We start from the raw sequence: 25,813 nt of genomic DNA, 5'->3' as shown, positions 1-25,813 counted from the left end.
TTTATTCTTTTGCATTTTATTTCAATATATCATACATCATACTGTTTTAATCGTGAAAGAAGGTGTGGGGTAGTAATTTAAAGTGAGTTTTTGATAATTTAAAATATTTTTAATTAATTAAGGAAGCATGCTTGGAGGAGTGGAGTTGAAGGGAGTCCAATATTTAATTTCATTGATCAAATTAAGAGTGCTCGCACTTTCAAATCAAAAATCATTTTTTCTATTTTCTTGCATATTTCCCTGTTAGATTTTAAACAATACAAAACATTTATGCAGCATTTGCTAAAATTTCACTATTTTCAGCAGCAGATGAGCTATCATCTTCATCAATCAGATGCTGTCATTTAGCTGCGAACACAAATTGAGTCAATGCAAAAGAAATCTAATAACAGAAAAATAAAATTTGGATCATCTTTGTTTACCCTAGAAACTCTGTGGTCATTGCATAAATTCAGAAGTGTCGTCGTGGTGAAATTCGGTGTCAGGCGATCTTAAATATGAAAGGCTTAATCAAAAGTTTGGTGTCGCAACCGCAAAATCCCGGCGTGGCGGGCGACGCATTAGGAGCAGGGCAGCGACTTTTCTGGTGCACTTGTGCGTCCGCCCGCGAACTCTCCGCCGCACACACATATATTTTTAATGAGAACAGCGTGCAGGCAGGCGGCAAACGGCCGAGAAGTGTAACGAGGCGCTATTTTTGCCACGCGGGGCGACGCTTAAACACGAGAGAGCGAGCCAGAGAGGCTACTTAGTTATTGCCGTCGAGTCTTATCTGGTATTCCATTAAAATCTAAGACCTCGCTGGCTGGCTCGGCTCGGCTCGCCGCGCGCGCTCTTTCACTCGGCACACACAGAGGCTGATGGCGAAAAGAAGCGCAGAAAGAAGAAGTTAGACCCCTAAAACTTTATCACCGCCGTCTTATCTGAGTCATAAGTTGCCTGCGAAGAAGGAAACAGAGCCACAGCATGCATTATGTACATGCGGCGGCAGCGCGGCCTTTATCTTTTAAGTGTAACAACTTTTATACCAAAAGAGCCGCCGTCGCCGCTTCGCTGTTGTTGTTATACGCTTTGAATAACCAAAAAGATAATCATAAACATCCAGCCGAGCTGAGCGTGCGTGCGTGTGGGCTGCATAGCTCGCCGGATGACACGGACGCGGGGCACGACGCTGCATGCGGGATAAATTCACTTTATCAGCCGCTTTCAGACCAAATGGAGATGAATCCAAATTAGCTGCGCCTCCAAACTCGGCCGAGTGTAAATTAGCAGAATCCGCAGCCACAACAACCCATCGCTTTTAATATGTATCAAATTTATTCAATAACTCATTAATTTTGAGAAGTCAAGCATATTGATAGCGACAAACATTGCATACGCCGACAGGTGGCCCCCAAGCGATATATTGCAGAAATAAGATTGAGCGTTGATTTCTCCTGACCATGGCTGTAATTTTTAGATGGTTAATTTCGACAAAATAGTTTAGACTTGTTTGGAGCAATTTAGTTGTTTTGAGATGGTTTTTAGTCAATTTAAATGGTTTCTATTATTATCAAATGTTTGTGATTTGAAAATTTTATTTTTTGATGGAAAAATATTTCAAACGCAATTTCCAGAGTCTTTGCGCTTACAGGTGTATAGAAATAGTTCAGCGAATGGTTATAGTTATTGGGATAAAATAGCATTTTGAATGAATAATAATTTTACTACTGCTTACAATAAGGGAACACTAGTTAGTTAGTATGTTCCGCTGTAACATGCAATTTTTACCTTTAACTTTTAATATTTTGTGGGATAGTGGGTTCGAGCCAAAAGGAAATGCATCTGGTTCCTTTGGAGACGTAGATTTAATCCATAATTAAGACTGTAAAGTTTTACATAATAAATATTCACAATAAAATCTCAAAGGAAAGTCAATATATAAACAATTAATTAACGCATATCAACATGCGAGTCGAGAACATAACAATCAATATCACAGTTAAATACAATGCTTACCCCGGTATTATCTTCGGGTCTATAAGTTATTATCAGCGTCAAATATGCGCACGACATTATACTCCCGGCCGGAGAGGTAAATGTGACATGACCGTATGCGTGCGTAGGTGAGCGGTCAGTGAAGGTGTATTATACAGGGTAAATGAGAAAAGCTTATCATACAGTTACAAGTGACATCTAAAGGTTACAAACTAAGTTAACGCCAATAAGCGGGAACCGCTACAATTTGATAAATTAGAAGAAATTTACCAATAAATACCTTCAATCTATATGTGGCAGCAGACCAAGAATGCAGAATATGGACTGGTGCTCTAAACTCACTTTCAAGAACGACCCCGGCTTTTCTGATTTTTTCCAAGCGCCATTGCATTGTGTTTTTCCATGACATAAGTATTGAATATAATATAAGAATCAGTAAGCCTTAATTAGGTGGTGGAAACACAGAGATAACATAAGAATAAAGTTAAAAGATAAAATAGAGAATTGGAAATTCATTAACCCACGCTGCGGTCGCCTAAGTATGAATAGAGTTAATCGAGGCTGTATGCTTTCAGGCAACATGAATGCAGAGACCACGTACGTCGCGGGAGCACCACACGACAGAAGAAGCACCGCACCGCGTCGAACGTATAGGAAATAGTATAATTTAATTTGTAACGGAATTTGTGTATTTTTATTGTATATAAAAGGCTGTAGGAATTTTTCTTTGATTTTAAATTGATTTTACCATAAAATAGGGCACTACTATGATGCCAAAACTTGTCGGAAGAATAAAGAAGGAGGTTTTTTGACTGCAGCGAGGTTGAATTCCGTTTCAACCGACTAATCAATCACAATTATTAGGTTTTAAAAATAATAATACTTGAAAATGTCAAGTTTTGCCAACGTTATTGTCATCGCCATATCTCGGATTTAAGCCATCAGAATTACAAAAACTGCGCACACCACTTCATCTCGTCTTAACTTCCTCTAGAGAGGCTACGGGTTGGGGGGAAGGGGGTTGCTTACCAACCCCAATTTCCTTTGTTCTATACCTTCGTTGTAAAAATTGTTTATTACAAATTTCTGTTTCTAAACTATTTAAATTTTTATTTTTAGCCTTTTAACTCTCTATTAAGGGTAAAAAGGTGGTTTTTTTGGGGGAAGATTTTTATTAATTTTAGCGAGTTGTGATCTGTGAATAACTTGCTTAAGTGAAAGCAACACGATTTTAATCGTAACTGCAAAATGCATGGGGGTGGAAGGGGCATGAGGGTTTATCAAAAAGGTTTACTAAAAAACTTCGAAAACTAGGGGATGTTTAAGATGAGTCGAACGGTATTCAGGTCCGCAATTCTGACGGTTAGAACCCAGGACTTGGTAATGTCAATATTAGTAAAACGCATTTATTTTCACATTTTATTGTAAAATATTTAACATTTGTCACAGTTGTCACAGTCTCACCTACAAAATCCAATGATTATTCGTTCATTCCTTTGCGCTGTAAAACACGCTTTTGGCAGTTGGCAGTCACTGTTGGCTGCGGCAGGAAAAGTTTGCTGTCAGCCCTGGAGAGTGCCAAGCGAGTGAGCAAGCAACTCGGTTATCTCAATTACGCGTTTTTGGTGCGAACAATTAAAGCCGGTGGCGATTCAACAATGGCCGCGGGCGGAGATGCAGCCAAGGAAGCGCAAGAGAGCGACGCGGATTCCAGCGCAGGGTTGCTATTCGAGCCAACTTCTGGCGCCGGCGACAATAATAGCTGGGTGTGCATGAGGGTCTTCTCGCGTGTGCTTCGCCATGTGTGTTGCGCCGAGATAAGAAGAGCCGGCTAAAACTAGACCAAAAGTTGCTTGCTCCCTGCATAAAAGCAGCCGGCACCTCACAAAGAAGGCTAAAACAATTGTCACAAGTCGTTGCTTACCCTGTATCGCATTATCTCGCTCTCTTGGCTTCCCTCTTGCATGCGCGCCGCAGCATTCTCCCTCCATCCCTCGCCAGCCGCTGCTGGAATTTTGATTGCAACCAGGAATTCGACCGTTGTTGTTTCTGCTCGCTCACTCTTCCTCTCTTTCTGCCATCCGCGGGAATTCCAGAGAAACGAGCAGAGCGAGCACTGAGCCGTGCGCTGGCGGACAGGTGAACTGCAAGGTAGGCAACTGGCTCAACAGCCTCGCGCACCCGGCTGCATACCACGGATGTGCCAAGGTGTATTTCATTCATTTCTTCGTTTAATTTATAAATTTGAATCAACGACTAGAATTTAATTCGAGAGATCAGAATATTAAGCGAAATCTTAAGGTTTGGTTCCTGAGAATTTTGAATACATATCTCTTTTTATGTTCTTCTCACAACATAAAAAATAATTTTATGTGAAAGCGCGGCTATGAATTATGCATTTAAAATAAACAAATTGTGAAATGACAATGAATTTTAACATTTTAATTCAAATTCAACAAAACAATCAAACCAGCGATTTGGCTCGCCTCATTTTTTTAGCTTAACTTTAATGAAAAATGTCTAATTTTTAAATTAATAATATATTTTAGCATCAAGTGAAAGGTAAAGCATATCTTCTTATATTTCCACCTTTGCAATAAATACGAGAAATATGAGACTCATGACAATTAAATAAAAAGAGAAATATTTATCCTGATTAGACCTATACAAAAAATTCTAACTTAAATTTTTTCGTGTATATTATTTTTTAAGAAATTGCTCGGGATGTGAAAACTCGATTATCTATCGAATATTGTTCTCAAATTATTTTTGCACTATACGCTGATAAAAATAACCGAATATGCACAAGTAAAAAATTGATTTTTTACATATCCCTAAAAATTATGTGCGTCAAAAATACTCTCAGACACATATGTCCGCTAAAATAAAAAATAAAATATGAAGTACACGACGGACATTTATTTAAAAAAAAAAACATCGTTCACCACGCTGTGGAATTTCCTTTTTTGAAATTAATTTAAAATAAAAAAGGATATCATTTTAAGGCTTGTGATTCCTTTTTTAAGGACAGTTTTCAATATAAACAGCGATATTGCTGCTTGTTTTCATTTTTACTTGTGCTCAATGCTTTGGTATTTTGAGCAAAGTCAAAATCATTTTCATCGCATGACAATTACAAATTTAATCCTCTTCCTGATTGATTTTTCTGAATAAATTACTGGTCTGAAACTGAGTAACCACCAGTACGATAATTTTCATTGTTTAAAGAAAATTATTTTAACTTTTTCGCTCACAATAAATAGCATAAAGTTACAAAATAAATCTAATCTAATTTAACTTTCCAAATGGCTCAGTACTAAACTAATTATTAACAACTAACATGAGAGAAAAAATCTATAAACCACAGTCATGGTGTCTATATATAAATATACATATTATACATTTCACACACACTGAAAATATCTCCCAGCGATATGCTGAAAAAAGTGATTGGTGCTGATGTTTGCTTGTGGACGAGCGTTCGGCACAGCCCACGTTTTTGACGCAGGACCATTAATTATTCGCGGTGATGGCGGTTTTTTTCCTTCTGAACGGTTCTACGCGCAGACAATGGTTTTGCACGGCTTGTTCAATATGGCTGCTGCTGCTGCTTTGCAGACCTGCACTTTCTTACGCGGCGCGGTTTTGAATAATGCTGGGCGTTTCCTGCCTCCTCATTCATGCGTGCGGGCAAGAAAACTTGTCTTGCACAGGATGACGATGGAGCCAAGAAGTTTAAGTGCCAGTGCAACACAGGACTAGGCGCGAGGAAACAACACTACTGGCTTTTGTCCCTTCCGCGAGAGCAGCAGCAAGGGCCGTCCGAGGAGCAGCGCATAAAGGGCTCGCGTTGCGGTGACACATTGAGTTATTACACCGCACGCCAGTGACACCCTTCATTCAGGGATATACACTACACTTTTTGCTCACAGCCAACTGTCGTTGCGTTGGGCGGGCGCACGTTCGCTTTAATTATTGTCCCCTTCGTAGGGCAATAAATCATGTTGTGCAGACGCGACAGGAAAAAATGAGCTCGTGAAAAAATATTATTTTATTACATTGGCCACCATCATGTCCAAATTTAAACATTTTGCTCCTGTTGATTTTAGAGTGCAACAATTGAAATTAATTAATTTGACCACAAGCGCAGCAGTAACAGTTGAATTTCAAAATTTGCTAAAATGTTTGAGAAAAGTATGGCTGCAAAGTTATTAGCAAGTTTTTCAAATGGTAAGCACTCTCTCCCTACTTGACATCTGATTTTATTTCACACCAAAGAGTTTCGCCAAAAAGTGTCACACTGTTGAATATATCTTGACGAGAGGAATCGGAATCTGCAACAAAAATTTGGTCAAGAACTATATTTTTTTTTTAAATTTTGAATTTGTACTGTAGAAATGTCCTTTATTACTATTGAAAATTACAGAACAAATTTTTTTATCATTGAACTGCTTATTGCATCCAACTATTCAAATAATTTTCAATTATCGTCCTGTATTGATCCTATTTAAACGAATTGTCAATTATTTTTTGCTTGATTTTTGTCCTGATTTTTGCAAACGATGAAATTTCAATGTTTTTATTCTATTGGATTTGGCCCAGGCTAGGAATTTCTTAACTTTTACCTAAATCAAAGATCCAGAAATAAACTAATTTAACTATTGATTCTAGATTTGGCTTAATTAAACCAAATTTTTTCACGAAATGTCATTCCAGAGGAATTCTCTCCCGTCCCCGATAAAATTTTGTCCAAAAGGTTCCAGTTTCCATAATACTGTAACATGTTTGCTAAATTAAATGTTGTTTGTATAAGCTGAAGTGTGACGAGTGGTCGAATTAGCAGCAAATTTTGTTGCTAAATTGATCGTGAGGTTCAGCGAGTTGATCGCTGTAATACTATACTAAAACCTATAATATTTCTCTAAAATGTGAATGTGGTGTATTTATCAATTTTAAATTACTTATTAACTGTTTGGAGAAATTGAATTGAATGTTAGAAAGAAACAAACCGATTGACAAAGTTTTTTATCTATTTATTTCAGAATATTAGCATTATAAATAAAATCTTCCTCGGTGCACCTTTGAATCATCATGTTGAAGATAAAATCTTCTACCGCTTCTCGATATCATAGTTCAGCCTTTCTGCAACAGATGGCGCCGTCGGTGAGGTCCGGTGGTATGCAACTCGCAAAGCACGCTCGCCTGTGTGCTGCGAGGGGCCCGCCGAGCATTCTCCCCCCACAGGTTGCCTAAGCAGCAGGCAGTTCATATTCCAGCTCTGTTTTTCTCTTAATTTACTTTTTTCCTTTTAAACAAATTTTTATTTAAATAAGGGTTTGACTAAGTTAGGAATTAAATTCAGTTCGATACTTTTTTCATCTTCTCTATTAAAGAAGCCTTTAATAAAAACAAACTGGTTTTTGACAATCATTATAATTACACATATTAATCGTCGTCATTCTTGATTTAATCAGCTACCACTTACTTAAATGCCTATTATACTTTTCATACAATTTAGAGATGATGTCTCCGTTTCTCTCGGAAGTACATTACATGTACAATACACATCGTCCGTCAAACAGCGGCATTTTAAATCTTTCTTTTTGTGAGTGTGTGTGACAACAGAAGAGTTTGGTTTCAACGTCGAAAACATTTTATTCCACATCGGAGAGACAAAATGAATGAGAAGTTTTTGCTGCGCTATTGGCATGACGATGAGATACAGTCACACGAAACAATCAGTGGGTCGGCTATATTTTTGTTCACCAATTGTGTGATTATTTCTTCCTCTTTTTAAGCTTACATAGTCTCACATTCAGGGCCGTTCGAATATCAAACGGCGCGTCTTAACGTTATTTGATGACAAAAATCTGAGAGTTGGCGATGCAGTCGACGCCCCCGGTAAGTACAAAAGGTTCCTCCAACGGGACCGAGGGCGCAGAGGCGTCTGGTACACACTAAGTAACCGCATGTTTAATTATAATTAATCAGTTTGATGACTTCTTTTCATTTATACATTTTTCCGGGGGTGATATAAACATTATTTCCGCGGGGAGATAATTCCGTTCGCTCTTTTCTCGCTATTTTACCCTGTAAGAAATACAAATAGCTATGCTGCTAGTGATTTTCCGATTCTTCCATCAGTAATCGCGATTACAATTAACACTTTTTATAAAGATCTGTGTGATTGGATGTGGAGTTTGCACCGCGGTCTGGCGCCCGAGAAGGTATATTTGTTTGGAAAAATAATTATTTATCAGCTATCAGGGAGTGTATGTCGTGTGTGCGTTTAAGAGGGGTGGGCGGGCGGGGGAGCAAATTACAAACTATGTGGTAGAGAATGACGTGTCCCTATGATTTACATTACAACGAGAAAATGCCGTGTGTACATCGCGTCTTTAATTAATTATTAAATAACATTTACTTCGCCACGCACAATCACTCTCGCTTTATAGGAAATATACTGTAGTCGATTCTTGTCGAAACAAGTGTAAGTAAGAAACTAATACTTTTTGGTAAAATCGCGTGCCTTCGACTTTTAAGTCAGAACTATAAATTAGGAAATCAAATTAACTTTGGATTCTGATAACGATCCACTTACTTAGGTCAAGGGAAGATTTAATAAATTTCAATCACACGATACATATCAATTATTTTTGAGAAGTGGTGGGTGCGACCATCTTAAACGCAGGAATTGAAGGAAGAAGTTTGCAATTATAATAATAATTCAACACGTACTCTTACGCAGAAATTCTTGTCTGTATTATTTACACAATGTCGATACTGTAAACGTCGAGAAAAAGTATTTTGAGCCATTCATTGTAGGAATTCAAATGCTGACGGAACATTAAAGTTACGTTCCTCATGCGGGTATTTCGTTTGAAAATTCGTACACACGGAAAAATAAATCATCGTATAAAGAACAGTCTTCCGAAAAGGAATTATGTATTTGACGGTGTATTTTGAACGAAATTTTCACTTGATGCGTCGTGGTGCTTTTTCGTCACAAAAAAGCAATTAAAAGGAATGTGCGTTGTGAGTGAGAGAGAATTCAAATATATGGTATCAAAAGCAGATTCATAAACTAAAACGCGGCTTGCGTGGATTTTTAAAAGAGGAGAGAAATGTGTATGCTGGAGCTTTGTGGACAGGCAAAAGATGAACACAAACAAAAAGACAGCAGATTCTCATCAAATAGGAACCAATTCGTTTTTTAAAATACCTTTGGTCTTTCTCTAATATAAATTATAATACTAATTGATAAAAACAAATTCTACGTCCTACACAGAAAAGTAATCAAAGAGTTTTAAGTCTGGAAAAAGATGTGAATGATAATAATTTAAAATATAATACAAATTGTGAATATGTGAACATTTTTGTGATTACAGGTTTCCTCGAAGTTGAGATGCTCAAAATTTGTGAGTCTTTCGATTTATTTTTGTAGTCGCGTTGAAAACAAACAAACAATTCACAAGTGTCTGCGTGCGTCCACCAACTTTTCATTTGTTGCACTTTTTGAAAAGTGTCCAGGCCGGTCAACCCGGTCGGGCTGAGGCCGGCGGGAAGAATTGACTCGGGTGACGCGGATTCCGCCAAGGGAGGGGCACGGGCAGCGGAGGTAGATACATGGGGGGCTGCAGGAGGGGCGGCGGGAAGACGGCGGGGGCCGACCGTCAGTAAATGCTCTGCGGCGGAGGTGGCGGGGGCGGATGGCGGAAGCCTCCCCACGGGAAGAGTCATGTGGTGTCCTTGGAGGCGGATGCGCTCGAGTCGCCAGTGTCGTCGCCGGCCGCAATCATCGAGGCCATCAGGCCGCTCGCGTTGGCCGCCGCGGCCGCCTTGTTGTTCTGGTTCACCACGCACTTGCGCATGTGCTTCTCCAGGGTGGACGGCACCGAGAAGGGCATCTCGCAGAAGCGGCACCGGTATACGTCTTTGCCGAGCCTGCCGTGCGTCTTCATGTGCCTCGTCAGCTTGCTGGACTGCGCGCAGGCGTAGCTGCACAGCTCGCATTTGTATGGTTTCTCGCCAGTGTGCGACCGCCGGTGCACCGTAAGATTGCTACAGTTTTTGAACACTTTGCCGCAGTACTCGCACGTGTCGTTGCGACGGCTCTCCTTGCGGCCGGGCACCCCGCCCACGCCGGAGCCCAATCCGAGGTTGAGGCCGGCGGCCACGGCGGCCGCGGTCATCGCCGACGGGCCGGCCTTGGACATGTCTCGTGACGACTTGTCGTGCGATGACTTGCGTCCACCCAGGAGGTCGAAGTTGGGGTGGTCCACTCCAAAGAGGTCACGCGGCGTCGGGGCCATCGTGGGCAGCCACGAGAGGCCGGCGTAGATATCTCGCTCGTTGCGTGGGTGGTTTTCCAGGTCCAGCTTGAGGCGCTTGGTCGCGTCGAACGGCAAGTCGAAAGGGTTGAACATGTCCATCGGTGGCTGGAGGATTCGAACCTTTCGCATATCTTCGTGGAGCTTTTCCAGTCCGTTCTCGTGCCGCTTCTTCATCAGGCTGTGAGGGATGTTGTTGTTGTCTCTGATACGCTCGTTGTTGTTGCCGTGAAGCGGCTTGTCGTCGTTGCTTAACATACGACTGCTGGACTCTTGCAGAGCCTGTTTGTAAGCCTCGTTGTACTGCTGGATGTCGGTCAGGCCGTACTTGCTCATCAGCTCGCTGACCAGCGAACTGGCTGCAGGCAGAGAGGGGTGCGTTAGCTTGATGCGATCGTGCTCGCCCTTGTTCGTGTTCTGTGTTGGTGTGGAAGTGGCGCTCGACGAGGACTTTGTCGTTAGGTCCTCGGGAGCGTCGCCCACCACATCTTCGTCTGATCCTTCTCCTTCATCCTCATCCTCCTCCTCCTCGAGGTCCATCTCCTCCAACTCATCCTCGTCGTCGGTCTTGTCTTCGTCCGAGTCCAAGGTTTCGATGGATCCGCCTAACGAGTCGGTCTCACCCGATTCAGGCGTGGAAGTGGTGCTGCCGTTATGGGCACCGCCGTTCTTCTTGGTCATGCGGTGGATTTTCATGTGCCTCTTCAGCTTGCTGGCCTGCGAGCACGTGTGGCTGCAAATGTGGCAGCGGTAGGGCTTCTCACCGGTGTGCAAGCTACGGTGGACCTCCAGGCTGGAGGTGGACTTGAATCGCTTGCCGCAGAACTCGCACGATTTGATATTATTGTGGGGGAAAGAAGTGAGGTCGGTGGCCACCTCGGCCGCGGCCGCGCCTGCCACCTTGCTGGGGTCTGGCGGGGTTGACTGGGCCCGCGGAGTACTGGGCAAGGGTGTCAAGTCCGACTCGTGTGGCTCGGAGGTAGGCCGTAAGGAGCTCAAGGGTTGCGAGGGCGGCCGCATCTGTGGAGGACTCAGAGACGCCCGCCCCACACTCCCGTTTCCCGACGACGACGAGTTGTTGAGGGACTGAGATAGAAGGGACGAAGAGGAGCCCGACGTCGACGGCTGGCCGGCCTTGTGAGAGGCCGACGAGCCGGCGGTCGGCGGCGTCGTCTCCTGTTGAGACGACCGCGGCGCCGAGTTGTTATTTGGGCTTGTAAAAGGGGGAGTGAGGATCGGTTTTCGGCTCGACGGGCTGGATCCTCCGCCAGGGCTGGTAGTACCTGCCAACTGACGCAGCCGCTGCGAGTAAAAATCCAGCTGCGGCTCGAGATTGAGTGCTCCGAGAGCGGTGGCCGTCGCCGTGGGCGGCGGTGGGGGCGGCACCGGGGCGGAGGAGGGTGCGCCCGATGAGGATGTGCTTCTGGTGCTCGGCGGTCTTTCGAACGGGTCCGTCGCGAAGTGCGGTGGCCTGGCCTGCTCGAGGGCGGCGGCCAGGTTGAGGCCGTGGGAGTTGAGACGGAACTGTTCCGAGACTAGTTGCTCCATGCGAAAGTCGTGACTAGAAGGAGGAGGTCTCGCAAACGGGTTGAGCGCGGCGGCGGCCGCGGCGGCCAGCGAGCTGTTGCTGAAGTTGCGATCGCCGCTCATGCGAAGAATGTTGAAAGGATTGTGAGGGTCCAGTGCCGACGGCAGCGGCGGCTGGATCGGGGGAATGGAAGAACGCGGAGGCAGTTCGTGGAGGCGGCTGACCACGGGCGGCGCCAGCGGAGCCATGGACGGCGCCGAGGTGATCGGTGGAGGGGTGCTGTTCGCCTCGAGGTCGATGTAGATCTTGATGCCATGACCCTCTTGCACGTGCTTCATCAACGTCCAGGCCGACTGGAAACGTTGCTTGCAGGTGGAGCAAACGTAATTGCTGGGCTCTGCAACAGAAAGGAGAGAAACGGAACATTAGCGCTGGAAGCAAATGACAGCCCAGGCGGGCAGTGAAATGAAAACCGATCATTACGAGAGCGAGACACACACACACGTTTGCAGCGCACCGAGAGGCAATGTGAAATGTGCAGGGGGACGCAGTTGAATCAAAAATGAAAAGATTAGTCGTAGCGGAAGAAAATGTCGATGACAGTTTTTTAGCCGCGACAATGCTCCTGCCGCGGCTGCTGCTCACGTGAGCTGCTTTTTAATAAAACTGGCTCTGCGCGACCTTTCGCTTTTATTTTTGCTCTCTTCTCCTCCACCCACGGCAAGAACAATGAGCTTGTCTCGAAAAAGGGTCCACTCGGCTGCGGCCTTTTATATAATCGTGATATTGCATCACCAGCCCGTCCAAACCCACCCCCTGGCTGCAATATTTTAATGAGTTTTCATTTCCTCATCTGTCCTCTTTGTGTCGCCTCGAGTTCGAGGACATTTTTATTCGATTGACGAAATGCAGTTGAGCGTGATTCCTAATCGCTCTCACAGCGCAGCGACTCAAGTGGCCAAATGTCCGCGCGCACGCTTTCATTATGCTCTTTACGACACATTGTGTTATTGACTATCGTGAATTTTATTTAGCGACACAATCAATTAAATGGGGGCTCCGCATGTGCACGTACGCGCGCTATTTGCCAATCAAGTGCTCGTCGCTGTTTGATACCGCGACGTGGTGCAACGAAAGTGTTGAACTTTTCCATTAGCGCCGCTTGAGTAGTGCCGATGAGTCGGCAGAAAACGCGACAAAAACGCGCAGCAGAGAAAATACAGTGTTTTTTCTGACATTCACTCACACTTTGGCAAATATTGAACGCGCGCTTATTTTTAGCAAACGCGTTTATTTCCCTGTCGCTGCATTGGCAGAGCGCAGCTCTCTGCTTCTCTCGGTTCTTTTATGACCTTTCCACCACGCATTATGCACGCTATATATGGTGGTTTTAGTGTCCAGTAAAATTGACATTAAGACGATACAGAAATATGGCCCTAAGTAGCCCGGCCAGAGTGCTTTTTTACTCTGCGTGCATCTACATTTTTTACTCAAGACGCAATGTGTCCAGCTAGCACGCCGGCCTAATGCACGCACAGTTTGCATCTTCTTACGCTGATGGCTGCTAACACCCTCATCACTTTTATAACGCGCCCCCGCTTCTTATGCGCGCAAAAGGGATGACGAGATGGATGTGAGCATCGAGAGATTTTACCACATGCAGATTATCAGCACCAAGGGGAGAAAATATAATGGATTTTGTCCGGCTCAAAGATTATATTAAAGGGAAATGCGGAGGCAAGAATTTCGAAGATGAAAAATACTCGCGTGATTCAATCAAGAAATAATCTAAGCTCTTTGATCTCGTCGGTGGATAGTATTAATTTTAATGTCACTCGCCGAATTTGGTCGGCACGGTTATTTTCTATAGCGAATGCTTTTGTTCGAAATATAATGATGTCATCGCGGCCACGCGCAGTATTGTTTTTGCATGTAGCTGAACAGCTGCAAAATTAATGAATTAACAAAAAGGCCGATTGATGAACACATCACGCGAGCAACAAGACAATGCACCTTAGCAGGACACCACTCGTCAAAACAGTTTATTGTTTTTGACCTGTTTACAACGAAAAAGGCATGCCGCGCAGAGAGAGCTAGCAGGCAAAACTTTTCGCTATATAGCTGCGCTGCTACTGCTGCTTTTATTCCGCATCCATTTCTGAGGGCGAAGGGAGCCGGCTGCTTGGGCGTTTGCGCGGGTCATGCTGCGAGGTCACGTAGTGTCCAAAAAGTAACATTGGCGACGCAGCTGGGGTCCTTATGGCTCAACTCACTTAGCAAACACTCTCTGCAGAGAAAGAGGAGCTACTCGCAAGGGGTTGAGGAAAGACGGCGAGAGAGAGAACGAAAGAAAGTGGATGAGATTCGGAGCAGCACCGACTGACACGCGGTGGCGGATCGAATAGGGTGGAAAATATGCAAAAACACCGCCACCGTAATCCCTCGAAACAGCGCAATCCATTATGCGCGGCGGTGGGAGAAACTTTTTCAAATACTCAAATCCCGCTTTATTATTAGCCATCAGAGCAAGTTTAATACTTTTGACAATGATGCATTCGAGTTTTACGAGTAGGTAAGAAAAATAAACCCTGAGAGATGCACTCAGCCACGCCGGCTTTGCATTTGCGTTTGCCATACACATAATAAAAGCTCATAATGCAACGGGAAACAAACATTGCGAGAAAGCTGAGCGGCGTTTCCTGCCCAAAAGTGGCCCACTCGACGCATGTGAATTTAAACAGTGGCCAATCGACTCGCGTAAGTAACAATCGTGATTGCCCTCTCGAGGAGTATAGAATCAAGGAGCCGCGCGATTTCCGTTTAATTCGATCTGCAGCTGCGTGCTTTAACTATTCGACTGGCCTGGCTGCTGTGCAAAAAAGAAAACACAGAGCGCCCCTCTCGCGGATTCCTTTATCATTTTTCTAATCAAAGCGCGATTAAGCCATAAAAGTGCCGGCGGGAGAGTAGTGTTCAGCACATGATGCTGAGCCGCCGCCACCGCCGCGTGTGCAGGTGCTTTTGATTATGTTTATCACGTTCCGAATTTAATTAGCGCGGGATTTAGCCTTAATGGCGGCGTGCACGATGCTTTTTTTAATTGTGCCGCGCTGCTATTAAGGTCCTGCGGGACCAGCACCGAACTAATTGCACGCCGAATGCCGCTGCCGCGCCGCCGCGTGTTTCTCCATTAAGGTTAATCATCCCGGTAATAAATGTAATGAATAAATTACACCGCGTAAACCACGTGACAAAAACGCGCCATCATTTTTCACGGCTGCCTGAAATTAATTATTAAGACGTCAAGAGACAGAACGAGTTTAGTCTCGGCCGCTGAATGATTATTTTCAATTATGAGTGCGCGTCGAAGGCGATTTTCAATTTGCGGGCAGCGGGGCAAAAATCTTTTCGCGCAATAATTGCTGCGAGAGAGAGCACAGCACACGCCCTTCAACTGTACATTTCGAGAGGTCCGCTGACTGTTTTGAATGCCGGCTGCTCGCATAGAGTCCTATTAATCTTCTTGCGGCCTGTCAGGACTTAATACACACGTAAAAAGATAAAAAGGAGAGGCCCGCGGCGATATAAAGTGTGCATGCGTCGCGCACGATATCATGCACACATCAAAGAAAGAGAGAAGCTGCCCCTTGACCGAATGACCAAACTAGCTCGTTATCCCCTTATTCAATCAACAATAATATTTACGAGCTTTTTATCGCTGAATTTTTAAGCAGGAAAGCGGCTCGAGCTGGCCCAGGAAGGGGATCATTCAAACGTTTGATTTACGAGGGGTCGACGCTTCTGTGCGTGCGAGAGAGCAGTGCTGAATAAACTGCTCTTCAGACGAGCCAGCCGTCTTGACCAGCAGAATATTTTTTATCTCCCTCCGCCGTCGCCGCTAGGGATGCCCGCCCGTCCGGCCCCGTCGAGTGAAAGTGGCGCGTTTATCGCGGCGGATGCTTCATCTGCGACAATATTGTGACAAGGGCGGCCGGCAGCTTTTTCGTAAAATATGAAAAAGCGGCTGACAATTGAGCTGAGGGTCAAAAGCAAACTCGGTGCTTTCAGCAATAAGGGGGAGAAAAAGCTCGTGGAAAGGAAAGTTTGCAAGCTCGTGCAGATGCACGATAATTCGCACTATCAGCAAAAATCGCCGATATTAATAATGTGCCAATTAGCTCGGGTTAAGAGCTCGGCAGGTATTGATTGCTCGCGAGTGATACAGCAGCTGGCAGGTCGTGCGTATGGTTTTAATTCAGTGAAGGAGAGAGCGAGGAAGCCCGTCTTAAAGTGGACTGACCACATCCCTTATCTGCAGATGGGGAGAGGGCTCTGTGGTTTTGGCAAAGCTTTTAGGGGCATAAACGCAGAGTGGTGTCCACAACGCACGCACTTCTTGTGTGTTCTGTGTGCTCTTAAGGCTGGGCAATGTAATTATTACGAGTGGAGTCCGTCTGCGTGTGGCGGGCATTCTTTCGCCGCGCGGCAAGGGACCTTTGCTCCTTTGGTTTAATTTCTTGGCTGCCGACCGCAAGCCTCAAACCGGGGGCTTATTAGGTTAGTTGCAGGAAAAGCAGCGCCAGGGACAGAATTTTCAAAGTGCTCCCAATATGTTGAGATCTGAGAGTGAAAAGAAGATAAGTCCGTCAAACACGTGTTCTCGTATATAGCTTCTCGAAAGGCCAGCAGCGGCAAGTTTGCAAATCGGAGCAAGCATCTAGCCGGCTTCTTGTTGGCGCAGGAATGAGAAGATTTTGGCGCTGACCGCACACTCGGCAATGCTTTATCGCGCGGGTTTTGTTTAACCGACGCGCCTAATTTGATGCCCGCGAGCGCACACTGAAATTACGCAAAATTACTTTTTGCGTGCTGCAGGTTAATGTCTTCACTACCAAGAGAAATGTCAACACCGGTCGGCCCGCAATATAAAAAAGGTATCAACGAATATTCAGCCGCAGCAGCAGGAGAACAATTTAATTCCATGATAATTACTGCCAAAGATAAGCACCGAGGCCTATAATTTTATTTGTATTTAATATTATCCCGCGGGCCCCGGACGCGCAGAGAGCGGCATCATGATCGCCAGGCTCCTGTGAGAGGGCGAATTACGAATGCACGCCGCGGGCTATATCGAAAAATGAAATTCCACCGATACATACATGAACGTGAACATGCCCTGCTGTCAGAAAATAATAACAAAACGCAAGCAACCTATGATTTGCGCTTGATATCGAGTTCCATCAAATAATAAAGTTGTTCCAGCTGCACATTTAGCTCGCGATCTATATCATTAGTTATGAAAATTAGCGTCACTCTGGGAGTGACCACCGAGCAGGACGGTTGAAAAAGTTGCAAAAAATCGCATTGCCTTTTTGATGGGCAGAGTCAATAAAAAATGTGGACTGAAAATCGCCAATAAATTCATTAATAAAAGCCGCCGGCTCGCCCTCGTCCCTCCACTTTGATGTGCCACGCGGATTTTATGGAATTTGTTCCGACGCGCACATTGCGTTTTAAATTATGCGAGCCGCTCTTGGGTCCACATACAGCATATTGTCGGAAATTGCAGACGAAAATCAATAAAAAATGTGTCAACAGTATGTTACCTCGCGGACTCGAACGCGCAAGGGGGTGCCGTGATGGATGCACCTCGTGCGGGCCAGCCTGTTTGGTCATTTTACTCTTGCGGCCGCGCACGTGGTTCGGGTGTTAAGTTTGAGATTATGGTGCATGCAAATGCGAATATTGACCAGCCAGCTGTGCAGCACCTCCTTCATCGCTGATGTCTTTGATAAAAGCAGGGGATTCGACTCGGCGGAGGGGATTTTTTCAGCAGGCTCGTGAGGAGCGAGAAAAATAATCGAATTTCAAATCCGTACCGTTGTAATTTGAGAATTGGATTTCTATCAATAAATGACCGCAAGGCACTTTCTCCACAGCGAAGCAAATTCAATTTGGTCCTTTATTATTTCCATCTCTGGGCCACGCGTGAAATTCGTCCGCGTTTCGCCAGCAGGGGTGGCTGATTTTTCACATTAAGCCCCCGGAGGGACCCGCAGTCTCGTGATCACCCTTACATTGTAATATTCGCATTTCGACGAAACGAGTTGTGGCAGCTGTCAACCGATTCGTTTCCAAAACAAGCACATAAATTTGGACCCAAGTGATAAAACCAGTCGAAATCGACGCCATTAATCGAGGAGTGAATTTAAAATTGGTCTGTCCAATAAAATATAAAAGACTCCGTCGTAAAAGTAGATCAATCCATTCGTAGAATATAATGGCGCCGGCAAAATTTATGGGCAAGCTCATTAATAATCGTGAATGAGTGTATAAATTCGGGCGTAATTACAAAACGCGCGCGCCCGCCAAGCGCTCGTGTGCATATTGATTGTGATAATGGCGATTATATTCCGCGAGCAGCTGATCAAAATTGGAACGCTCAGCATGACGCCGTGGCTGATTATGGATCAGCACTGCGGCTCATTTCGGCTCGTTATTAATAATTTCGGTAACAAATTGGCACGGCAAAGTTTAGGCCTGGCGCGTGGTGCACGCAGAAACGGAAAAGAATGTACACGCTTTTTGCAGCAAGTGTTAACTTTCACGCTGGCAAAGATAAGAATGAATAAATTACGCACCAAACGGCTGCCAAGCAAGGAAAATATTAGCCTCCTCTGGTTATAACATTCAAAATTCGCTTCATAACTTGGGCACCTGCGCTCTCGATATCAGCATGTCGCCTAGCGCAGCTTGATTTTTTCCCCAACACCATTATTATGATGAGTTTCACTTCATATCGCGAGCGAGCCACCCGTCTGTCCGTCTCCTCTCCATTATGACCCTTTATCACCTCCTTACATCACCGAAAGGTGTAGGATTGCTGCTGCACATTAGCTTTGTAGAAGAGTTCTAACGCACCACCTGCTATGCATTATTAGAAACACACGGGAGCATCAAGCTAATGTTCATCGTATACGCGCATATAATCACATTCAAGTTCAACAAACTGCGTCTCCTAAATAACGAATTTTCTTCTCAATTTATATCGTTTTACCAGGCAAACGTGTCGTGTGTCCGGTTTGCTCGCTTGTTTCCCCGGCCGCTAATTATTGCTCCACGATGTCTAACCTTGAATTCCAAAGTAGCCCCTTGAGGTGCTTGTGTGATTATCGAGTCTGGACACTCGGGCTAATGGCGGCGGTCATCACACATAAATACTTGGATAGTTAAGATGAGTTGAGAGCGAGCCGGACACCCCGAGGATAAAACCACTTGGAATTTTCAAAGTCGTGAAGCAGCCCAGCGCACGGCATATGCAAATTCAAATATTTCCATTTAAAATGTTCGAACCTCGTGCATTAGTGCGGAGCTAATGATCGATCTGCAGATTTAAAAAAAAACCTTTTAATGAGGTGTCATGCTGCTTTCGAAGAAAAAAGGGATAATAATTGGTAATGATTCTGCACTAAATTTAAAACGTTTACAAGTGCCAAAAGACCGAGGAAATTAATTACTAGAGCTATAAAAATTCGCTTTACGGGAAGCGGCGCAATTTATGTTTTATGCGTTCTGGTATCCCTTGGCGTGTTGAAACTTGTTGCGATAATAAATGGACATAGGTTGTAATGAGATTTTTTGACACCTATGAACATGCAAGGGTCACAGGTGGATATTCCGGCTGGATGTATCATTTGTCATGGCCACTCTGCGGCTTATCTGCACAAGCATCGGCTGCTCTCGCAACATTTGACACGCGGTGCTGTCCAGTTTGAAGCGAAAAAAGCGCAGCCTCTGTCTGTCCGCCCCTCCAGCGCGCCGGAATAGTTAATTTCCAACTCGAGCGCAGCACCTGCTGCTTCTGCGCTCAACCCTTTGCCGCACCAGCCGAACGATTTGGAACTGATTAAGGAGCCGCGCATATCAATTAGTGAAACCGGCGGTGTATTCTAATTTTTATCAATAAACGTCGTCCCTCCAAATCGTTGACCGCCCATCTTGGAATGTTAATCTGCCAAATGAGTAATGGGTATTTCTGATTCTAGAATGAACAGATGCCTCTTTTGGAAGGAAGGGGAAATATTTGGTAGTTTTCGTAAATAATTAATAATACGAGCCTCAAGAGATAATTTTGAGCGGCTGTTTATTCAAATATGATGAGTTGGCGCTTTTCATCCATTCTCTCTTCGGATCTATCTAGCCGCGTGAAAATTTGCTACCGGGAAGGATTAAGATTACACTCTTCTCTCGCAACGCAATTACCGGCACCTTCATTTTTTTATTTCGCTGATTGCAGCAGCAGCACCCGTGGACAACACAGTCGCGCCTTCGCTTTTTCACTCGGCGTCCAATTTAAATTATTGTTGCGGCCGTTCGTACGAATGATTAAATGATAATCTCATCAAATTACAAATGGAATATTGTGTTTTCGCAGCTGAGGGCTGGCACTACAAATGAGATTCATTATTAATCCTGATTGAATCACAATAATAACGACAGGCAGCAGCGACGGTCGAGGTGTTAATACCCATCAGGGCAGACTTGTTCTATTTGTCCATTTCACTCCGCGCGAGTTGCCGTTTGTACAAGCAGATGCCACGTAACGACCGTTTTGGAAACTGTGTGCAATAAATTTCGTGTCTTTTATACATTACTGCGTGCCATAGCAGTAATTATATAAGTTTTTTTAGGTTAAAGCGCTCTCGTGTTAATTAACTCCCGCGGAATTTGCTTCTGTAAATGCGTGTTGATAGAAATCATATTATTGCAAAATTAATTTCCGAAATTCCAGCTGTCGCGCAAACCGGACCCGCCTGCAAGTTAATTGCGACGCGTGCGTTTTAATGCCGCAGAAATTAAGTATATTCTACTTTCCTCTCGGCTGGAGAAAAAGGTGGTGATATTAACGACATAATAAATTAAATTGGGAAGGCAACAAAGGAAGAAACAGACCGTTCTCCAGCCGTATGATGGAAATGGGAGCCGGCTCTATTTATATTTTCGCAATCGAGTTTTGCGAATCCGCGTGTCTTGCGGTCACGTCTAGGTGGAAATTTAGTGCTGCAGGTCCTGGCCGGCAAAAAATATATGGAGCGAAGAAATAACTCGGCAACACCTGCTCTCTTGGGCGTCGAATGGACTAGGATACTCTCCTAGCCAATACATACAAGGCAAAAAAAGGCTGCAGGTGCCCATCGCCCTCTCTCTAAATAATTTTCGCATTTAATCGCTAATTAATAGGGCTGGGCTCGTAGCAGAGACTGCTGCTTAAGTATATAATCTTGTTATTTTAACAGGACGCAAACTCGGGTGGGCTGCCCGTTTTAATTGCAAAACAATCGCACCTGCCAATTGCTGCATGGTCAAAACATGAACTATTATTGTTAATCGTCGCAGCGGGTACTTAAGCAAGGTTTGGTAACGCTCAGTGTGTCTTTGCGACAGAAGGCGAGTTAAGATTGAGGAATCAAATATTTGCCAGGGATTAAGAAATTAAAATGCAAATTAACGGGGGCCGATGCGAAAAGGCACTTTAAGACGAGGAGTAAATATTTACGACTCGAGATTGGCCCGTCCATCTCGCGGCTGCCGAGAGGAGCGAGCGAATATTCAAATTGATCCGCGAGCCCCTTTCCAAAGCACGACCGACGTCTCCAATTACTCGCACATCGCGCACAGCCAGAGAAAGAAAAGCCGTCGACGACGACGGGACGGACTAACTTCTCGGTTTCTTTCTTAATCTACAGCGGCGCGGCAAAACTCATTTGAATCGATGAATCATTCATTGTTCGGTGCACGGTGCACGGCGCACGCACGATTTCTCAACTCAACATCCCAATTGACCAAATTTGATCCTTTCTGCTTTCTTAATATGGCGGTGGCGCTTGTAAATATGACGATTTTGTCCCTTAAGTGCCGTGCATGCGCCGCCAGACGCACGCAGACTGCAACTTTTTCAGTGTGCGACTCACGTCCGCCTTAATTCACGTGCCTTTTTGTCCTGAAATATCACGGCGGCGAGTGCTCATTGAATATTTTACTTCCTTATTAGGAAGCTGGCTTCTCGAGGCGCGCGATCGAGTTTCATTGAAAGCGAGCGAGTGAATAAAACGCCGGAGCAAATATTTTTAATGACCGCGCCGGCCAGAGACGTGGTCGACATTCCGAAAGAAAAGTCGCGCGCAATTTGTTTGGCTTGGCGCGGGGGAGAAAATTTGATTTTTTTCACGCCACGCGTGCATCAGGCGTTGGCGATCTTTTTATTTTTCCATTATGTGGTCACATAATGGGTGAAAAAGTTCCGCTTCGAGGGATGCCAAAGAGGATTTTCACGAGCTGGTCTTCATAGAGGAATATAATGCGCGCGGCTGCATGACTTTCAAGGGCCGAGTGGACCAGTGAATGTGAGAGAGTGTATGCAACCCTCTTAACCACTTGGCGCTTCTCGCCTTTTCATCCCTTTCATGACCAAATAAAAAGAGAAGTTACCAGCGGGGTATGTGTGCATGTATAATATCCACAGAGGTGGCCGCTGAAGCACTGCCAGCCTCTCTCATTAAAGGTTTCACACAGAGCTGGAAAGGAACGAGGCGCGCAGAGGCCTATACTGAATAAAGACTGAACGAGACACGCACTAATTGTGTTAATTGTGTTTTGCGTTCGCCCTCAATTGGGGATGATTTTTCAATTGCCCACAGCGTGAGCCGCACCGCAGTCGTCGCGCCGCGCCAGCCGCGGAAAAAACTCCCCGGCCTCGTTCTCGTCCGGCTGTGCATTTGCGCCGCCGATTTGCTCGCCGGCGCGGCGCTAATGATTGCCTTGTTTGTATTTGCGGTGCCGAGTTGCTCGCTTTCCGTGTCCATCTGGGGATAATTGAAACTGAATCCGCGAGCCAGCCGCCGCGAAAACGTGACGAAACCGGTGCAGCTAGCAAATCAAACGCCGAAATGCAGAGAAAAACAATAAGCGCCACACAGACGCGACCTGAGATGCATTTCCAATGAGCTGCTCGCGAGGCAATCGAATATTTCAGGTGTAATGAAGAGAAACCCGAGCAGATGCATGCAAAGACTTAATTGGATCAGATTGATTTGAAACATTGTAATGGACTGAGAGCGTGTGCTCAACTAGAGGCAAAAATCTTAATGATGAATTAAATGAAATTACACGCTCAGGGAATTTAAATTAACTCTAAATGGCTTTCGAGCGTGCTGATTCATTAGCAAGAACGAGAGGGTATACTTGTAGAAATTTTAAGAACAAAATTATGGAATTTAAGTAACTGCGTAATTTCCATTTACATTAATAAAAGGTGCTAAAGAATTTTGTGACAAATAGCCACCCATTCTGTTTAAAAATCTGCCCAGTGTTCTGTCAATGGCTAATTTGTATTAGAATAATCTTACAATCAAATTTTAGCCTGGTTCGCAATATTAGAACACAAGCCAAAAGTGCGTAAAGATTTTGGGAAAAATAATGGCTTGATTCACCAGGTCCAAAACCGAACACCTGCTCACAAAGTGTCGACAAGAACGAGATAAAATCCTGCACATAAATACTTAATCGTCGCCTGCAACGTCAGATGTGCCAATTAAAACGATGATTTATGGGCGGTTCGGATCAATAGACCGCTGTTAAGTTTAATTTTGTAATTATAGGGTTGCCGGCCGGACATCCAAATTTTCGCCTCGTCGCGAACAAGCAGCTTCCGCGGCAAAACGCGTTTTTTCATGCAAATGCAAATTCTTACCAGAAACAATCGTGTTGGATCCAGCGTCGGCAACATCAGGTGAACGAGAGGCTCGCGACCTCTCGATGTCGGATTCCTGTTTGATGTGCTGTGGCTTGAAGTCCCTCTCGGACAGCTGGTGGGCTCTGGAAGCCGGACGACTGTCCATGCCAGAGGCGGAGAGGAGGGCGTCGTGCGAGGACGAGGCGCCAGGGTGCTGCGGCGAGGGTGGCGGCGCTGTCACGCCAAGTCGTTCTTCGAGCCGCGAGGAGGCATCTAGCAGGGAGGAGGGCGCTAATGCAGCAGCCTGCGGGCCCTGCTTTTTGCCCGAAATCGGCGCGGAGATGCTCGGCCGGCGTGAGTTTACGCTCACTGCCTGAGCGCCATCGTCGCTGTCCTCGTTCACGTCCTGGTCGGTTCCAGTGAAGCTGCATGAGTAGTTCTCCTTGTTGCACGTTTGGCTCTTGTGGCCGATGAATTTGCAGATTTCAGATAGCGGATACGATTTCTGGCAACCTCCGCAAGTTAAGGTGTCCTGGACTATTTCTGCGTCAGCTGCAATGAGAGGAAAGGATTTTTGTTGTAATATTATTTCAAATTTAGATCAGTTTAGAATCACATTCTACATTTTTATAGTTATTTAAAATTATTAATAAAATCCCCGTAGGGCAATATGTAGTCACCGAGTTTTAGAAGCTCCTTAAACGTCTTAAAATTTATACGACGGAAAAATGATGAAGCAAAGAAGCAGTCCATTTATCTGATTATAGCGTATGCACTGTCCTAACATTTTATTCAACAATGTTTGGATTTCAAATCTGCCATTTCCTATCATACTAAAACATAAATAGAGAGGAGTATAAAATAGACTTAAAAGTTATGTAGCAAAACAAAGAAAATGACAAATATTCATGTTAAAATTAAAATATATTGCCATAAATTAAAACGTTCAGCATATTGTTGATTAATGTTTTTCTGCGTCTAAAAAAATATTTCGGTCTCTCGAGTCACCCCTTAGTGGCCATCGGGAATCAATGAGCGGGGCCGTGCGTGGGCGGCCAGACCCTCCCAGGTGATCGACATTTGCGAGCACTGACCAGTGGCCAGCCAATGAGGACGAGCCCCATTTTTCCGCGATCGACTGTGCGCAGCTGCCGCCGGACCCGGGGCAGCACCCCACGATTAATTTCTGCCCAGATTGATCCGAGTGGCCACACCCTGCTCGGACTCGATTCGAACGGGAAAAAAAGAAGTCGGGAGGTGAGCGAGCGGCGGAAAGGAGGTGCCGGCGGCCGGGTAATGAAAAAGAAAGAATAAAGAAAGGAGCCAGGCGGCGAGTGGTGCTGCTGGGGCCAGCGGCTGGTGCATGCGGTCGTCTTTTGTAAATATTGATCGCGCGCGCCGCGGTGGCCATAAGCAGGTGTGGTCTACCGCTTCTTTTACTGCAGTAATCTATAACATCTCGGTTGGACAAGAAGCCAACAAGCCACCATCAAGCAAGGACGGACCTTTCTTTTTTATTAGTTGGAGCAGCAGTGACTTTTCTCTTATATTGCACACGCTCTCGGAATATATCTGCCGCGCCGGCCATACGTGAGCGGAATCGGCAAGCTCGCGCCGCGAGTGCTTGCTCGCTTTTTACGCGCCGGGCCGACCGACCGGCCGGCCGGCCGGCGCTCGCCTCGCTCGCTTGCTTCTTATTGAATGACAAAATTGTATTAATGCGCGAGTGTACGCGCCGCCGCCGTCGCGTATCCATCCGACAATTATTATCCGCCACCGGACGCCACCGGCCGCCGAGCACTCTTTAAAACCAGTTTCGCGGCTGCTTTTTGTCCGCGTCTTGTGTGCTGCGCTGATTTTTCAAATCTCGAGCACGCATCTATGCACGAATTTCGGCGGCGAAACCGCAAAACTGAGAGTCAGCACGTTTGCTCGCGCCCCGCACCCCGGAATAATAATAAGGAAGGGGTGGTCCAGAGAGGGTGGACAACATAAGGGATGCCAAATTAAAGCGTAGGGGTGAGAGCAGGGGGCTGTTGTTACACACGGCTGGAAGGACAATAGAGGTGAATATGTGGAGCAGCAGCACGATCGGAAACGAAAGGTGCGATTTATGTGTGAAGCAGCCATATTGCACATAATTTTTTTGTGACAAAACCAACCGATATTTTTTTACAAAAAGCAGTTCCTTGCGGAATATTTTGCGCGCACAAAAGCCCAGCGGGAGGGTTGTCGGCGCGCACACAT

General features: G+C 45.2%; 1 protein-coding gene across 1 annotated transcript in view; it reads right to left on the bottom strand.

Annotated features, from left to right (window-relative positions):
• Window positions 1–7,344: 7,344 nt before the first annotated feature.
• Window positions 7,345–25,813, bottom strand: part of LOC135944716 (B-cell lymphoma/leukemia 11B-like) — a 51,100-nt gene continuing 32,631 nt past the window's right edge. Inside the window, exons 2-3 of the mRNA XM_065491848.1 lie at window positions 23,585–24,118; window positions 7,345–12,232 (exon numbers count right to left, since the gene is read on the bottom strand). Of these exons, the coding sequence (XP_065347920.1) occupies window positions 9,714–12,232; window positions 23,585–24,118 (3,053 nt within the window). The 3' untranslated portion in view covers window positions 7,345–9,713. The remainder of the gene's footprint in view (window positions 12,233–23,584; window positions 24,119–25,813) is intronic.

This window comes from Cloeon dipterum, chromosome 4 (assembly GCF_949628265.1).
Source record: "Cloeon dipterum chromosome 4, ieCloDipt1.1, whole genome shotgun sequence".
Lineage (NCBI taxonomy): Eukaryota > Metazoa > Arthropoda > Insecta > Ephemeroptera > Baetidae > Cloeon > Cloeon dipterum.
The sequence above is the reverse complement of the archived record's forward strand: the minus strand, read 5'-3'. Positions and strand labels throughout refer to the sequence as shown.